Below are 16322 nucleotides of genomic sequence, written 5' to 3' on the forward strand. Positions count from 1 at the left end.
AATCCCTGGCCTCGCTCAGTGGGTTAAGGATCCGGTGTTGCCATGAGCTGTGGTGTAGTTCGCAGATGCAGCTTGGATTGGTGTTGCTGTGGCTGTGGTGTAGGCCAGCAGCTGTAGCTTGGATTAGACCCCTAGCCTGGGAACCTCCATATGCCACAGGTGCAGCCCTAAAAAGCAAAAATAAAAAATTAATTAAGTTTTTAAAAGAGCCCTGGCCGTTGGCTAAATTCTGATGGACCTGGGTTCAAATCCTGCTGTGCCATTTGCTGGCTCTGTGGCCTTGGGTAGATTACTTAGCCTCTCTGAGCTATAGTTTTCTCACAAGAGAAATAAGAATAATAATCCCTGGGAGTTCCCTTGTGGTGCAGCAGGTTAATGATCTGACACTGTCACTGTAGCAACACAGGTTCAACCCCTGGCTTGGGAACTTCCACAGGTGCAGCCAAAAAAAAAAAAAAAGAATAATGATTCTTCTCTAAGAGGTGTTGAGTGGAGGGGATGAGATGCATATCAAGAGCCCAGCATACTGCTGGGCAAAGATGAAGGGCTCAGTAAGTGGCAAGTGCTCTTCATCCTCTACCTCCAGCACCTGGATTCTGTCATCTGATTCTACAGACACCGAGTGTCTATTGTGTGCAGTGTGCCAGGGAGGGAGGAATGAGGAAAACATGCACTGCCCCCCTCCTCCCAGGCTTCCACAGCTAAGATGGTGGTTCTTAACCTCTTCGGGGGTCTCAGGCACCTCTGAGTCTGATCCTATGGCCATAGAAACACAAATATACATGCGTGTGTGTAAAAAAAATTATAAGAAGAGTTCCCATCATGGCTCAGCAGAAACGGATCCGACTAGGAACCATGAGGTTGTGGGTTCAATCCCTAGCCTCACTCAGTAGGTTAAGATTAAGGATCTGGAATTGCCGTGAGCTGTGGTGTAAGTCGCAGACGTGGCTCAGATCTGGCGTTGCCATGGCTATGGTGTAGGCTGGCGGCTACAGCTCCGATTAGACCCGTAGCCTAAGAACCTCCATATGCTGTGGGTATGGCCCTAAAAAGCAAAAAAAAAAAAAAAAAAAAAAAATTTGCAAGATAGAAAAATCCAGAAAAAACTCTATACTTGGGGACAGACTTTGGAGAACTTTAACTTTCTACTTTCAACAAGTAAAAGTTACTTACATGATCCTTAAACTTTTTTTTCTTTCTTTTTTTTTTTTTGGCCTTTTAGGGCCACACCCATGGAATATGGAAGTTCCCAGGGTAGGGGTCGAATCGGAACTACAGCTACTGGCCTACACCATAGCCACAGCAACGCGGGATCTGAGCCTGCTTCTGTGATGTATGCCACAGCTCACGGCAACACCGGATCCTTAACCCACTAACGAGGCCAGGAGTTGAATCCACATCCTCATGGATACTAGCTGCATTGGTTTCTGCAGCGCCACAATGGGAACTTCCTTAAACTATTTAAAAGGAGCATAAGTTATTTTTCTTACTCAAAGAGGCAGTAACAATAATAAATGCATTCCATTTCAGCAGCCCCACCAAACCCATCCTGGGACTGCCAAGTGGTTCACAAACCCAAATTAAGAAAACTCTGACCTAAAGGGCTAGACAGACACCCACACAAATAATCCAAAATAAAACTAATGTGTTAGAGCAGCAGTTAGCCAGCTTTTCTCTAAAGGGTGGGACGGTAAAAATATTTTAGGCTTTGTATGCCTTAAAGTCTCTGTTGTAACTGCTCAACTCAGCCACTGCAGCAGGAAAGCAACCACACGCAAAGGAAGGTGTGTGGCTGTGTCCCAATAAAACTTTATTTATGACACCTTATCACAAAACAGGCAGTAGGCCATTGTGCCAAGCCCTGTGTTAGAGGCTCCAACTCTTAGATGGCTGGAATGTCTGCATTAGAGGCTGAGAGTGGTCAACTAACCTGTCCAAGGTCACACAGCTAAGCAGTGTTGTGGCTCCACTCACTGGCTGGTCAAGTCTTGTTATGGCCCAGAGACTCCAGCTCCTGCCTCCCTGAGCTGCTGCTTCCACAGTCCCAGCTCCTGGAGCAGGGGGAGCATGTGGGCAGGGAGCTGGGGAACAGAGGGAGCTGAGAGAGGGCCAGAGGGTCTGAGAAGTGGAAGACTAGTTATCAGGGTGGGGGAATGAGGGACGGATCATCTTTCCCTTCCTTCAAAGCCTTTTGCTGACTCAGTGATGGGGTCAGAGTTGGGTCTTTAGCATCCAAGTTCCGATCTTCTTTTCTGCCTCAGAAAATAAAAAGCCACCTCAGGTCAGGAGTCAAATTCATATGGGCTGTGTCCAGCCTCATGCTGATCATCAGGGAATCTGAGATGGAGAAAAGTTTAAGACTTGGCTAGTGGGGGACCTGGGAGGCAGGCCCAGGAGCCGTGGGTACGCAGACCCTGGCCAGGCAGTCCCTCCAGTGCCTGGGAAGGCTGAGGCAGCAGGATGTCTCCTGAGGGGAGAGGAGGCGTGGGTGAGGCCTTGAAAAGCAAAGCCCAAGAACACAGCTGGTGGCCTGCTCTTTCTGTATTTTTGTCCCAGTTCTTTCTTCCTTCTTGACTTCCTTTTCCCTGCTTTGCTCCTCAGATTCTTTATCACAAGAATGACAAGCCTATCTATCCTCTTTGCCCCAAAACAGACACTGTTACTCAATCCTGACAGTCTTTTAGCTGCTCCAGGAAGCCCTTAGGAATCACGTAGAGTCAGAACAAAAAACCCAATCTCTCTGCTCTCTCTGCTGACCTCTCTGTCCCCCTCGCCCTTACTCAGGATCAGTGTCCACCTGCGTACTGAGACCCCGAGAGGTCAAGTAACTTTCAGGGGGTTACTCAGTTCTTAGGGGGGCCACGTAGGAGTAGATTTCCCTCCAGGGAGGGACTGGCTCTCACTTTTCCGTCTGTCCACATGACTTGAGTCAGTGCGTGTGACCAAGCCTGGTCTTCTCTCCCAGTGACCCCGGGCATGAAGATCTACATCGACCCTTTCACCTATGAGGACCCTAATGAGGCAGTGCGGGAGTTTGCCAAGGAAATTGACATCTCCTGTGTCAAAATTGAGCAGGTGATCGGAGCAGGTAGGTGGCCGGTACCCTCCCAGGCACTGTGGCCTCAGTGTACTCCTGGGGCAGAGGGCAGGATGGAGGGCGGAGCCTCAGAGGGCCCTCCAAGGCCTGAAGGTCCAGAATGCCCAAGGTGGAAGGGCCCCCAGAGATCGCCTAGTAAACCCACCTCATTGACAGATGAGGAAACTGAGGCATGGGGCTGGAAGGAGCTTGCACACTGTGCAGAGATTGAGCTAAGTCTGGAACCCAATTCTCTGGCCTCCATCTAGTGCTTTGTCCTTCCTGCCATTCATCCCAGGTCCCTCGCTCCATCTCCCCGGGTTCCCCTACATCCCACCCCTCACCCAGCCAAATAAGGGATGGCCACGAAGGGTTTACTCTTACTCCCGAAGATGGCTGGGACTTTTCTGGGCCCCTCCAGTATCCACAGGGGCTCTGTGTCTGAGAGGATGAGTTGACCATTGAGGAGGAGAAGCTCCTATGGGCCAGGAGCAGAGGCGACAGGGAACAGGGAGGTGGCACTTGCACCTGGTGACATCGTGCCTCTTTTGGTGTGTCTGTCCCAGGGGAGTTTGGTGAGGTATGCAGTGGCCACCTGAAGCTGCCAGGCAAGAGAGAGATCTTCGTAGCCATCAAGACACTCAAGTCGGGCTATACTGAGAAGCAGCGCCGGGACTTTCTGAGCGAGGCCTCCATCATGGGCCAGTTCGACCACCCCAATGTCATCCACCTGGAGGGCGTGGTCACCAAGAGCACACCTGTGATGATCATCACTGAGTTCATGGAGAATGGCTCCCTGGACTCCTTCCTCCGGGTAGGGGAAGCCAGGAGAGATGGGGCGGGAAAGGGGGTGGCTGACAAGGCTTCATACTCTCAGAGCCTGAAAGGGTTTGGGGAGAGATCTAGGTCAGGAACGGCTTGCTTGTCACCACTTTCCATTCTCTTACGCACAGACTCGCTCCCCCTGGACACAGAAACCATCTCAGACTCCTTCTTAACCCATGAGCTGTTGGTCAGAGTTGGTGTACCACCTGAAATCAAGCTCTTGCCATCCAGGTTCTTAGCTGGCCTCCTCATTAGGCACAAGAGAAAACTGAGGCTCCAAGAGAAGTAGAGTCCCAAGGTCGCTGAGATGGTTGAGACAGGGTCCTAGGCCCCCTGAGAGATCACAGTCAACCAGCGAGACAAAGAGCACTGACTCGGAATCAGAAGTATGCCACTAGACTAGCTGCTATTTAACAAATATTTCTTAAGCACCTAGTATGTGCCAGGCACCTTCTGTGCACCTTCTTGTTGAACTCTAACAGCCCTAGAAGGTGGGCGTTAACTTACCCACATTTAACATATAGATGAGAAAAAAGACTCAGAGAGGTTAGGTCACATGCCCAAAGCTGCACAGCCTACAAGGGGCAATCCAGAATCAAACCAGCTGTGTCTGCTTCAAAGCCCATGTTCTCTCCACTGTCCTGAAACTGGCCTTTCTTGGGCCCCTCTAAGGTCCCTAAGGATCGAGTCTTCCCACAGGGAGCCCAGGCAGGGTGGCAGAGTCCTGTTGTGGTGTCCCATCGTAAGAAGGCTCCAGAGATCTCACTCATGCACTTCCATTTACTCTGTGTTGCCTCTACTTCTCCCAAAGCAAAATGATGGGCAGTTTACAGTCATCCAGCTGGTGGGCATGCTCCGGGGCATCGCAGCTGGCATGAAGTACCTGGCAGATATGAACTACGTCCACCGTGACCTGGCTGCCCGCAACATCCTTGTCAACAGCAACCTGGTCTGCAAGGTGTCTGACTTTGGGCTCTCACGCTTTCTGGAGGACGATACCTCAGACCCCACCTACACCAGCGCCCTGGTAAGATGGAGCCAGGGAACATTGGAGTCGCAGGGCCACCACCTCTCCCCACAGTATGTTTTCACCGAGCCCTGCTCATGCCAAGCTTTGCGCTGGGCCCTGGAGACCTAAAGACATAAAGTACATTGTCTGCCCTCTTGGAGCTCCCAGGCTCATGGGGACCCAGATGTGCAGAGCAGCACGGAGTGACCGGGCTATGAGTTACACACCCGCCTGGGGGGGCAGAGGAAGGCTTGCTAGAGGTAGTGATAGGTGAGCTGAATGCCAAGTGCCAGTAAGTTTGTCAGATGCCATATTCTCCTGGGAAGGTGTGACTGGACCGCCGGCTGTTGGGGAGGGTGGTGAGCACAACGCTGAGAGGAAGGCTGAGCCAGGTCTTGGAGGCCCTAGAATGCCCAGGCTCGGGACTCTCTCCTGAAAGCTCTCGGAGTGGTTGAAGGGTTTTAGACAGAAAGGAAGAGGCTTCAGAGGGCTCCGAGATAGTTCAAGTAGAGCCAGGCAAGAGGCACGTGAGGAGTGCTGGTCTGTATGAGAAGCGGCCCCTGGATGGAGCGGATGGGGCACAGTTGGAGTCGGAGCGTGAGCAACTCTCTGGGACTCAGGGCAAGATTTTCAGAAGGACTTCAAGGGTGAGGCGGAGGTTACCAGATGGCGGGGTGCGAGAAGGCACTTCGTGCAGAGGGAATGGCATGTGCAAATGCCCGGAGGTCTGGAGCAGCAAGGTGAGTCTAGGGAAACAGTAAGGCGCTTTGTGGGACCGTGCAGCACACAGCATAGGGTGGGGAGCCTGGCGAGCAGAGGCCATTCAGGTCAGCCTCCCACTCATTAACCTTCCTCATTCTGTTCCCCAGGGTGGGAAGATCCCCATCCGCTGGACGGCCCCAGAAGCCATCCAGTACCGGAAGTTCACCTCGGCCAGTGATGTCTGGAGCTATGGTATCGTCATGTGGGAGGTGATGTCCTATGGGGAGCGGCCCTACTGGGACATGACCAACCAGGATGTAAGTCTCCAAGGGCTGGGCAGAGCCCCCCTGGTCAGCCAGCCGGGAGGGGAGGATCCAGAACTCCTGGCCATTTACCCACCCCAGGGCAGGTGGGAGCAAGGGCTCCAAGATCCTGGGCCAGGGCAACCCCCAGCCCCACCCCCACATCTGTCCAGGACCATAGACTCTCTAGGGGTCAGAAGTAGGCAAGGCCTACCCAGCCACAACGTGGCAAATATTCAGGATGTATTCACATTGTGGCCAACCCTGAATGAGTCTGTATCTATCCATGTGGGAGCCAAGATAATTATTCTGGGAACCAGATGTAGTTATCAGGTGCTATGTATCAGGTACCAAAGAGAAGGCAGGTGTCACACACCACAGGTATTCGGGCAAGGGCACTGCAGGCAAGACCAGCCAGGGGGTCTTTCCAGGCAGGCAGGATTCAGACAGTAGTGGGACGTGGAGACAGGAGAGCTTTCGATGGAAAGAACTGTGCAAAGGCCCAGAGGGGGGTTGATGAGGGGTCATGTTGGGGAGCAGTGGAGAGGAAAGTTGGCCAGAAAGACTAATGAGGCTCAATAATGGGGTGCTTTAAGGTCAACCCAAGGATTTCTGATTTGCCACAGTGCAGAACAGGGGATTTTTTTTTTTTTTGGTCTTTTTGTCTTTTTATGGGCACACCCATGGCATATGGAGGTTCCCAGGCTAGGGGTGCAATCAGAGCTGTAGCCACCAGCCTAAGCCAGAGCCACAGCAACAGGAGATCCGAGCTGTGTGTATGACCTACACCACAGCTCACGGCAATGCCAGATCCTTAACCCACTGAGCAAAGGCCAGAGCTCGAACCCTCGTCCTCATGGATGCCATTCGGGGTTGTTAACCCCTGAGCCACAACGGGAACTCCAAAAACAGGGAATATTTGAGAAGCTTGAGCAGGGAAGGTGACCCACAGTCAAAGTGGGGAAGATGAATTTGGCCCTGGTGGCAGCAGTTTGGAGAGGTGTTTAGGCTCCTGTCGCTGACAGAGGAGCCAGGTAGGGTTGCTCACAGTAGGGTCAGTCTGGTAGAGAGTATCTTGGGGTGCTGGGTGGTGGGGTGCAGGCACCCAGCTGCCAGGTCAGGCTGAGGCCACGGATGGTGGGAAGCCAGGTGAGGCACATCCTGGGGCTGCCTCCAGGAAGTGGAGACAGTTGCCATGGCAACCAGATAGGTCTGTCCTGCAATGTACTGAAGCCAAGATGGGCCAAGCCAGAGGGCAGATGCTCTTACCTCACCCACCCAACCCCACTCTGCCCCTGTCCTGTCCCCAGGTAATCAACGCCATAGAGCAGGACTATCGGCTGCCACCACCCATGGACTGCCCAAGCGCCCTGCACCAGCTCATGCTGGACTGCTGGCAGAAGGACCGCAACCACCGGCCCAAGTTCGGCCAGATCGTCAACACGCTGGACAAGATGATCCGCAACCCCAACAGCCTCAAAGCCATGGCGCCCCTCTCTTCTGGGTACAGTCCCGCCCTGCCCTTCCCCTCCTCCCAGCTCTGCCCTGGCCCCGCCCCCTCCCAGTGTGGCTGAGTTGGGATGGAAGGACAGCACCAGTGTTTGTTGGGAGACCACCTGCCCTGGAGTACAGAGTGCAGGACACAGACAGTCCTGAAGAGGAGAAGGAAGCCCAATCTGGGTAGCAGAAGAGGAAGCATCTTTCAAAGCATGATCAGAGAGGACCACCCTTAAGGGAAATCATTAGAATCTTGGTGAATAGACCTACTCATCATTCAGTTACCTCCCTCACACTTAGACCTGGACCCTCTGACTTGCATCTGCATCCTTCTCCATGTGGCCATGCTCACACACACATACACACACACCCGTAGATGCACCCACAACTGGGCACAGATGCTCATGCTTATGCTCACACAGTCTCACACACATAGGCACACCCAACACTCCGGCTCTTGCACTGACACACATCCATAAGCACCTAATAAGCACACACATTCAGAAGTGCATACCGCACACGCACACATGACCCCACACCAGGGTAGCCACCCTCGCATCAGAGAGTCTGGCTCCGCTGAACGTGCCTTAGTTCCTGGGATCCCAAGGCTTCCCTTCTCCCAGAGGGCCTGGGGCGCCCTCAGTCAGGCCTGCAGCCACCACTGCCTTGCTGGGGCGGCTGCGACAGGCCCCAGTCCTGGCCCTGCACCCTCTTCCTCTTCAGGACTCTCGATCACACAGGGTTTCTGAGGGGCGTCCGGCCACATGTCCTCATGGTCCAGGGCTGACTGTGTCCAGAGACTCTCTGGGCCCAAGTCCTTCTCCAGCCAAGTTCTGAGGGCCTCTCGCTCTTCACCATGACCCTACACCAGCCACTCCCGATTCTCCAGGTAAAAACCATGCAAAGATTTTAGCCTCATGAGGGTCGCTTCACGCCATCCCTACCAGGAAGTCACTGCCATTAGCGCCACCAGCTTTGTTTGGACTTTGGAGACACAGTCCACATGATCAGCTTCCTGTAGCACAGCCAGGGTAGAGACGACAGAGCAGCACTGGGGAGGATTCAGCCAATAATCAGCACGGTTGAAATCCCTCCTCAAAGTAAGAAGCATGGAGAAGTGTCTCCCGCCTCACCACTGAGGTCCAGCCTCTCAGCAGTCCCCGTAGAGGGTTCCCTCGACTTTCCAGGGAGCCCCAGCTTTGAGTCATGCACACACACTCGCTCTTGCATACTCACACACATACCTGTGCACATCCCTGTGGGTACAAGCTCACCCCCACTCTCACCTAGAAATACTCACATATATAGACACTCACCTGCCTTCACACAGATGGATGCATCCTTGCAGGTACATGCCACCTGCAAGTGGGCCCAGGCTCATGCCCAGGTCAGCCCATGCCCTGACTGTCCCTGTTGCCCACCCCACCCCCAGAATCAACCTGCCGCTGCTGGACCGCACGATCCCTGACTACACCAGCTTTAACACGGTGGATGAGTGGCTGGAGGCCATCAAGATGGGGCAGTACAAGGAGAGCTTCGCCAACGCCGGCTTCACCTCCTTCGACGTTGTGTCACAGATGATGATGGAGTAAGTGCCCAGCCCTCTACCCACCATCATTAGCCCCCCACCCCACCCATCCTGCCAAGTGGGGGGCTCTGGAGAGTGAGAAATAGTGTCCCAGCAGGGATGCGGGGGACTGAGGGGCATGATGGCCAACACGGAGTCACGTTCAGGTCTACCCCTGGGCCTCCTGCCACCCGCTAGCTGTGACGTTGGGCAAATCACAGAGCCTTCCTCAGCCCTGGTTTTCTTCTGTAAACTGGGACATGGCAGGAAGACCCGTGAGTGGGTATTTAGTAAACGCAGGTGCCCTTTCCCTCCCCCACAGCAGAGGAGACAGGTGCACCCAGGTGCCCTGACTCACGATCCCGTGCTCCATCCTCCCCTTTCACTCACTCTGGCTCCACACACCCGCCCCCTCCTCCAAGGCCTCCACCCCCTGCCTTGGTTTCTCCAGCAGGAAACCCCTGGAGCAGCCGGGGCAGCTCTACCCGGACAGAGCCCCTCCACCCCCACATTTCCCTAACACACGCGCTTCTCTCCCAAAGGGACATTCTCCGGGTTGGAGTCACCTTGGCTGGTCACCAGAAAAAAATCCTGAACAGTATCCAGGTGATGCGGGCACAGATGAACCAGATCCAGTCTGTGGAGGTTTGACGTTCACGGGCCTCGGCTCACCTCTTCCTCCAGGCCCCGCCCCCTCCGCCCCACATGCCGGCCCTGGTTCTCTGGCCACCGCAGGGTCAGCCACCTGCCAGGAGGCCACAGGCAACAGGAAGAACCCAGCAGCGCTCCAGCCACGAGACGTCACCAAGAACATGTGCCACTCAGATGATGGGAAAAAAAGGGAATGGGGACAAAAGAATATAGATCCTGGGAGGGGGCGGGAAATACAAGGAATATTTTTTAAAGAGGATTCTCATAAGGAAAGTGATCCTTGTTCTGGGGGGAAAAAAAAGGGCTTGGGCGATCCATGTGATTTGTCCACTCGGAGATCAAAAGCAATTTCTCTCCAACTCCCTCTGGGAAGGTGACCTGGCCGGAGCCAAGAAACACTTTCAGGAAAACAAATGTGAAGGGAAGAGACAGGGGCCACCCTGCTCTCCCGTCCCGGGAGTTACTCTTCCAGGCCTCGCTCAATAGCCACGTGCCAGGCGGACGGGCGGGCAGACGGGCAGCCGCCCCTGGGAACCACTCTGGGAAAATCCAATCCCGCTGCCACTGGGCAAACAGAAGAATTTTTCCGTCTTTGGAGAATATTTTAGAAACTCCAATGAAAGAGACCTGCTTCTCCTGTCAGCTCCTGGGGCTGAAAAAGAACTTCTGTCCTCCTGGGTTGGGGACGCCAGAAAGGTCAGCCTTCCTGAGGATGGCCAGCCCCCCAACCCCCGCCCCGGTCTGCAGCTCCACGTCCATGTCACGTGCACAGCGGCCCCGGCCCCGCTGGGCGCCCACTCCCGCCAGCCCCCACCTGGAGGACTGATGCGGCAGTGACTGCCATCAGCTACGACTGCCACTGAGAAGGATTGCTCCTGCATCTGGGTTTGTTTACAGCAATTCGTGGACTCGGGAGTATTTTGGTCAGGGGTGGATTTGGTTTGGGGGGTTTGTTGGGTTTTTTTTTTTTTTATGACAATGAAGTGACACTTTGACATTTCCTACCTTTTGAGGACCTGATCCTTCTCCAGGAAGAAGGTGCTTTCTGCTTACTGACTTAGGCAATACACCAAGGGCGAGATTTTATATGCACATTTCTGGATTTTTTATATGGTTTTCATTGACACCTTCCCTCCCCTCTGCATAGCGTTCCCACCTGCTGCCAGGCCCCACCAAAGCCAATGGCCAGGGGGCCATCTGGGCCATTCAGAGACTGAGGGAGATTTGGGCGGAGGGTGGGGGCCGAGGTGGAGGAGCACCCCACCCCAGGACTGTTTTTGAAAGCAACGGATTGAGAGGGGAGTAGAGGCTGTAGGGCCAGAAGTCTTGGCCCACTTCTCTCTCCTGTCCCAGTGTCTCCAGTACTTTCCGGGGAAATAGGCCCCTTCGAGGTTCCAGAGTGGCCTCAGATGGCCACAACCCAGTTTCATCTCTGAGAGCCCAGCCTGGGCGGCATCAGAGGCCAGCACCCGGATCATTCACTGTGATGTGCCAGCCCTCCAGAGCGTCCCCCTCAGACCACATGCAGGTGTGCACCTTCCCCCCACTGGGGAGAAAGCGTGTGACTTCTCTCCCACCTTCTCCCCTCCATTAGACCTTTGCCCAGGTCTGAAGGTCGTGGCCATGGGAGACCCATCAGCCAAGGAGGTCTGGCCACAGCCTCTCTCCTGAGAGCAAACACGGGCACCTGAGCGGAACAATCGGTTAGTGAACTGAATGGAAATAAATGCTTTAGTTAGAAAATGACCCCGGTTCTCTGTAAGTTCCAAGAGGGACCCTGGCACGCCTGGGACATGTCAAGTGACCCATGATGCTCTTCTAAGGGGCCCTTCCTTCCTCAGGGTTCTAGAAGGCCCGGGGCTAAGAAAATACATGGAGAACTCCAATGGTCCATGTGGCCCTTCTGGCTCTAGCTTGTCAAAAGCACAGGCAACGAAAGAAGTGAGTTGGAAGTGGCTTAGAACTTGGAGTCTGATGCCCTGCAAATCAGGGTAAGCCACTCCAGGGTGCAGCAGGAGCAGGGAGTAGACAGCAGTGCATGAGGGAGAACCCACCAACCCTCGGTCAAAGCCACAGATATTGCACCTGAACCTGGGCAACTCTTCGAGCAGACAGGCTTCTACTCACATACAATCAAAATTCCTCATGTGGAAGGAGGAGGCTGGGGAGGGGGAGCCAGGAACGCTGCATCTCAGGAGCCTTCCCTTTGTCCACTGGAGACTGACCAGTGAGAAAGACGTGGGCCGCAGGTGGCCAACCAAAGGCCCCTCATTCAAAGCAAGCATCCAGCACGGACCAGCCTGTCGTCTGTCACTCACCTGTTCTCAGAGCCTGAGAGGCAAAGGGAAGGAAGGGATTAGAAGGGAGAATGGGCCCCCAGGGGGAACAGCAGAGCGAGCCACCAGGAAGGCTTTGGCTCGTTTCCCATGAACTGGCCGGCCTTGGCCCAGCCAGCTGCCCTTTGTGCCCCAAAGATGCCCAACACGGATGGCAGCTGTCCCGGCTCACAAGGTCACCTTCTGGAGGGAGCTGCTCTGATGCTCTGTAGATTAACCATCTCCCCAGCCTGCCCCCGCCCCCCCCCACACACACAGCCCTGGGGCCCCACAGGGGGCTGGCAATCGGTGCTTCCTGTCAGATGGCGTCCTGTCCTAAGCCGCTAGGCTGGTGTCTGCTGGCCAGCATGTCTGCCCATCCGCCCTTCAAGCCCAAGTCCTCAGGGGTCCTGGGCCCCCACGTGCCTGCTTCTCAAGAGGAAGGGTACTACCCAGACCCTCTGTCTCCACTTCAGGGTAACAGACAGACGTCACTGTGACCATCCCGGATGCAGGTAGATGCTCTCCTCTCCCTGCTTCGGGGGTACACCCCCACCCCAACTCTTGCTCGCTTCTCAGTGGGGATGGTAGGCCACGCTGCCAAGCGCCTTTCACAGACGCTGCCCGCTCGCCCAGGCACACGGCGCTGAGCCACCCGCTGCCTGGTTACTAATCCCTTCCTGGCTCAACCTCCCCAAGTGCCAGTCCCCACCTGCCCAGCAGTGTGAGAGGAGTTTCCGGCTGCTCTGCCCACAGTGGGTACTTGAGGAAAGAAAGCTGCCCTGTAAATATGGGCCAGGACACTATGGAAATGGGGACCAGCTGCTCTGAGAGGGTGCACAGGGCCAGGCTGGGTGATAAAGAGCTGTGCCATCGCCTCCCTCCTACTGCCGCAGAGGCTCCCCCACCCTCTGCCCTGGGTTACTGTTGATGATCAGCGGCCTCTTCCTGGGGAATGATATTCAAACGTCTATCAACTGCTAGGACGTGGGCGGGCCAATCGGAATAGGTGGCGGCTTTAGTGCGAGACCAGAAGGCCCCAGAATAGGAGCGAAGGTGGTAGGTGCCTTTGGGGATCCTTAGGGACTTGGGGCAGTGGCTGTTTACTAACCAGTGGCTGTTTACTGCCCAGATGGCATCAGCTGGACTTTCCCCGCCATGTCTGGGCGGTCCCTCCCAGGGGGCTCTGCCACTCCTTGTGGGCGGTCTCTAGCCTTGCACCCCTCTCAGGTTAGGAGCTCATCTCCAGACTAGGAGCTCCCGCCAGGGGCTGGCTCCCCCGCCTGGCTGAAGCCCTCACACCCTAGCCTCAGTGCTGGGCCCTCAGCCCCTGAGCCCCTGAAGTTTCAAGTTCCAAGGCTGGAAGACTTGTCAGAAGAAATAACGCCAATGCCTTGAAAGGTCAGGATGAGGCGTGATGCCAGGGAAAACGCACCCTGCCACCAGAGTGGCAGCTCTGTTCCTGTCACTAACTTGAGACATGGATCTGGGCAAACCGGTTTCCCTCACTGGGCCTCAGGCTCCCATTCATCAAATGAGAAGACTGGACTGGGTGAGCCAAGCATGCTCAACCCTTTCCACACTGCAGTCCTGTCAGGAGGGGCCAGGTCCCGCCCCAGACGGAGCAGGGTCAGGGAGAAGTGGGCTCAGAGAGAGGAAGAAGCTTGCTCAGGATGACACAGCCAGGGAGGGACACAGCAGGGCTGTTGACCTGCATCCAGGCCCACTCCACGCTCAACGAGGCCATAGGAAGTACCTGGTGTCTGAACGGGGGCTGGTAAGAGAAGAGAAAGATCAAAGCAGCTGGAGGTGTCAGGAAAGGCTTCATGGAGGAGGTGATCTTGACAATAACAGAGGTTGAGGGAAAGGCCATGCCGAGTGGGAGGTGCAGGGTTCCCAAAGAAGCAAAGGCCAGACTGGTTAACAGGGAGGAGCTGTACATGGACGGACCAGAGCCGTGCTGGAAGCTGAGGGCTGGGTTAAGGGGAAGCTTAAACCCCAGCCTGACACAGCGCACCGTCTGGCCAGGGCAGGCGCTTGAGCGGAAGAGGGTCAGAGTGAGCATCAGGTTCCAAAAGGAGGAAGCAGTTTCACCATCAGACGGGAGCAGGATGCCTCCCAGCTCCCCTCCCCCAGGGGGAAGAGCCCCCTGGGGAAGCCCTCATTTCTTCCCAGAGAATCCAGGCCCTGCTGCTCCCTCTTCCATCCTCATTCACTGATGCAGATAATCCAAAGAGTCATTTCAGCTGCTTGCAACAGCAGGGTTGGATTTTGTGCTACCTGATTCGGCTGCATTCAACTGAGATGCCCACCCCATTCCCTCCAGGCCAGGCACTGAGGGAACTGAGAGGATGCGGGTGGTGGTGAGGGCCGGGGAGGCAGGGATGCCCCGAGGGGACTGAGCAGAGGGAACAAGTGAGCAGGGCTGGGGGCTGGGCAAGTGGCATGCAAACTGCTCAGGAAGGTGTCTCTGCCCTGTCGCCCTGTCTAGAGAGAGGTCACCCAGACATGTTGGATGGGGGCTGGGGTCCTGCCCTTTCCACTAGCGTGTCACACCAGGGAACCTGGAGGGAGGTTAGGGAGCCACACCACCTGCCCACCTTGATCCAGTCTCCCAAGAAACGGCTCCTACCGTAGTCGGCAGGGGCTACGGCCTTGAAGCTGGCCACACTCCCCTTCAGAGACACCAGAGTCAGAGTGCTGGTCTCCAGAAGTGACTTGGCCTTTGTTCTGTGACACAGGAAGGCTCAGGGACTCCCCACCGGAGGCTGACGCCATAGGGACTGCACTAATCGCAGTCACTACCCTGTGCCAGGCCCTATGTGTGGTGACCTTACAGGTGTCACCATCCCCTCTCTACAAAGGAGGGACCAGATTCTCAGAGGCAATTCCCAGAGGATTCCAGCCAGGCCCTCTGCCTGCTCCACTCTGACCCCCTAAATCAGAATAGCCAAGGTAGGGCTTCGGAGCCTCTGCTTTTAACAAGCTCCTCCAGGAGATTCCTCCAGACACTAAAATCCTCTCTTCACTTCCCCCGTGGTGAACTGTGCCCTGATGTCTGCAGCGAGAGAGGGCCTGGCGTAGACAGGGATTAGGAAAAAGCAGGACATTGTCAGATAAGATGCCCAAACACAGACATGGATTAGGACCCAAGAAGTCAGGGGGAAGGGCTGACCCTCAGGAATGTATTAAGAACTAAGCTTTCAGGAAAATTACAAAGATACCCACCCCCCTCAGACCCAGAGTCTGTCTGAGTTTAGCTTCACAGCATGAAGGCTGCTTCAAGAAAGCTGATATAGCAAGAAGGAGCAGGAACTTAATACTTCAGAGGGGCCCAGCAGCCCGCCCAGGGCCACCCTATGGAGACCCCACAGACCTCAAGGCTATGATCCAGGCCTGTTCACTCCATACCTGGCCAGGCAAAGACAAGGTGGGGCTTCCAGCTGGACCTGGAGCTTCAAAGAACTCCCCCCACCAGCCCCTGCCCCTCAGACTAAGACCCGGCTTCCCCTGGAGGAAGAAGAGGGAGTGAAGGTCCTTGTCTCCACTCAGGGGCTAACAGCCCCTGGTGGGGGAGGGAGGAGGTCTAAACCAGTACCACATCCACTCTGGGGGGTCCTGCTGACCCTGCAAGAGTCCAAAATTCTAGCATTCCATGGGTGAAAGATTCCAAGATTCTAAGGTTGCAAAACCTCATTAATTCTCAGATTCCAAGAAGAGTTCAGTGTTTTTAAGATTCCACCACCATATGATTCTATGCTGCCAATTCCTGAAATTTCAAGTCCCACTGCTCATCACTGATTCCCCAAACTTGAGAGTCCCAGCAGTGACAAAGCACAAAGAGAGAGCAAGAAAGACAGAAAAAGATGGGGAGGGAGACGGCTAAAAACAAACACTAACAACTCCATCCTTGACTCTGAGTCAAGAGATGAACCTCGGCAAAGACCAAGGATGCTCCTTCTGAGTGTGACGCTGGATTTCTCTCCCTGGTTAAGGAATAGAACTGTCAGCACCTGGCCCTCCCAGCAGCGATCAGGGGCTGAGTGTCCCAAGCTACAGCAGAGCTCCACACAGGTCACAGTGTCTCCTGGCCAATAGGTTAGACAGCTCCGTTCAGGAGCCCAGGAGGGACGCATCTGGGGTGGAGAGCCCTGCCCCCTTAGGAAGGAAGCTGCAGGGCCAGGATTAGCTAAAGAATCATCCCCAAGCACCCCAGCCTTGCCTTTCAGAATCAGAGGCTTAACCCTGGGCAACCACAGGGTCTTGCCGCAAACCCCAGAGGAGGTGCCTTCCCTCCAACACTTGGGATGCGGCTCCCACAGCCACGCAGTCCCAGCCCCCATATGCAGGAGCCCCTCACATCCCAGTTCAAGCCACT

At 55.1% G+C, this 16322-nt stretch overlaps 1 protein-coding gene across 3 annotated transcripts in view; it reads left to right on the forward strand.

Moving 5' to 3' along the window:
* Positions 1–11375, forward strand: part of EPHB2 (EPH receptor B2) — a 194859-nt gene extending 183484 nt beyond the window's left edge. For 2 of the 3 annotated variants that reach the window (XM_047792387.1, XM_047792388.1), the window contains exons 10-16: positions 2966–3088; positions 3643–3890; positions 4713–4928; positions 5780–5929; positions 7225–7418; positions 8844–8999; positions 9521–11375. In XM_047792387.1, the coding sequence (XP_047648343.1) occupies positions 2966–3088; positions 3643–3890; positions 4713–4928; positions 5780–5929; positions 7225–7418; positions 8844–8999; positions 9521–9629 (1196 nt within the window). In that variant the 3' untranslated portion in view covers positions 9630–11375. The remainder of the gene's footprint in view (positions 1–2965; positions 3089–3642; positions 3891–4712; positions 4929–5779; positions 5930–7224; positions 7419–8843; positions 9000–9520) is intronic. The other variant, XM_047792389.1, reaches the window with a different exon arrangement.
* The last annotated feature ends 4947 nt before the right edge of the window (positions 11376–16322 follow it).

The sequence above is a fragment of the Phacochoerus africanus genome, chromosome 8 (genome assembly GCF_016906955.1).
Source record: "Phacochoerus africanus isolate WHEZ1 chromosome 8, ROS_Pafr_v1, whole genome shotgun sequence".
Lineage (NCBI taxonomy): Eukaryota > Metazoa > Chordata > Mammalia > Artiodactyla > Suidae > Phacochoerus > Phacochoerus africanus.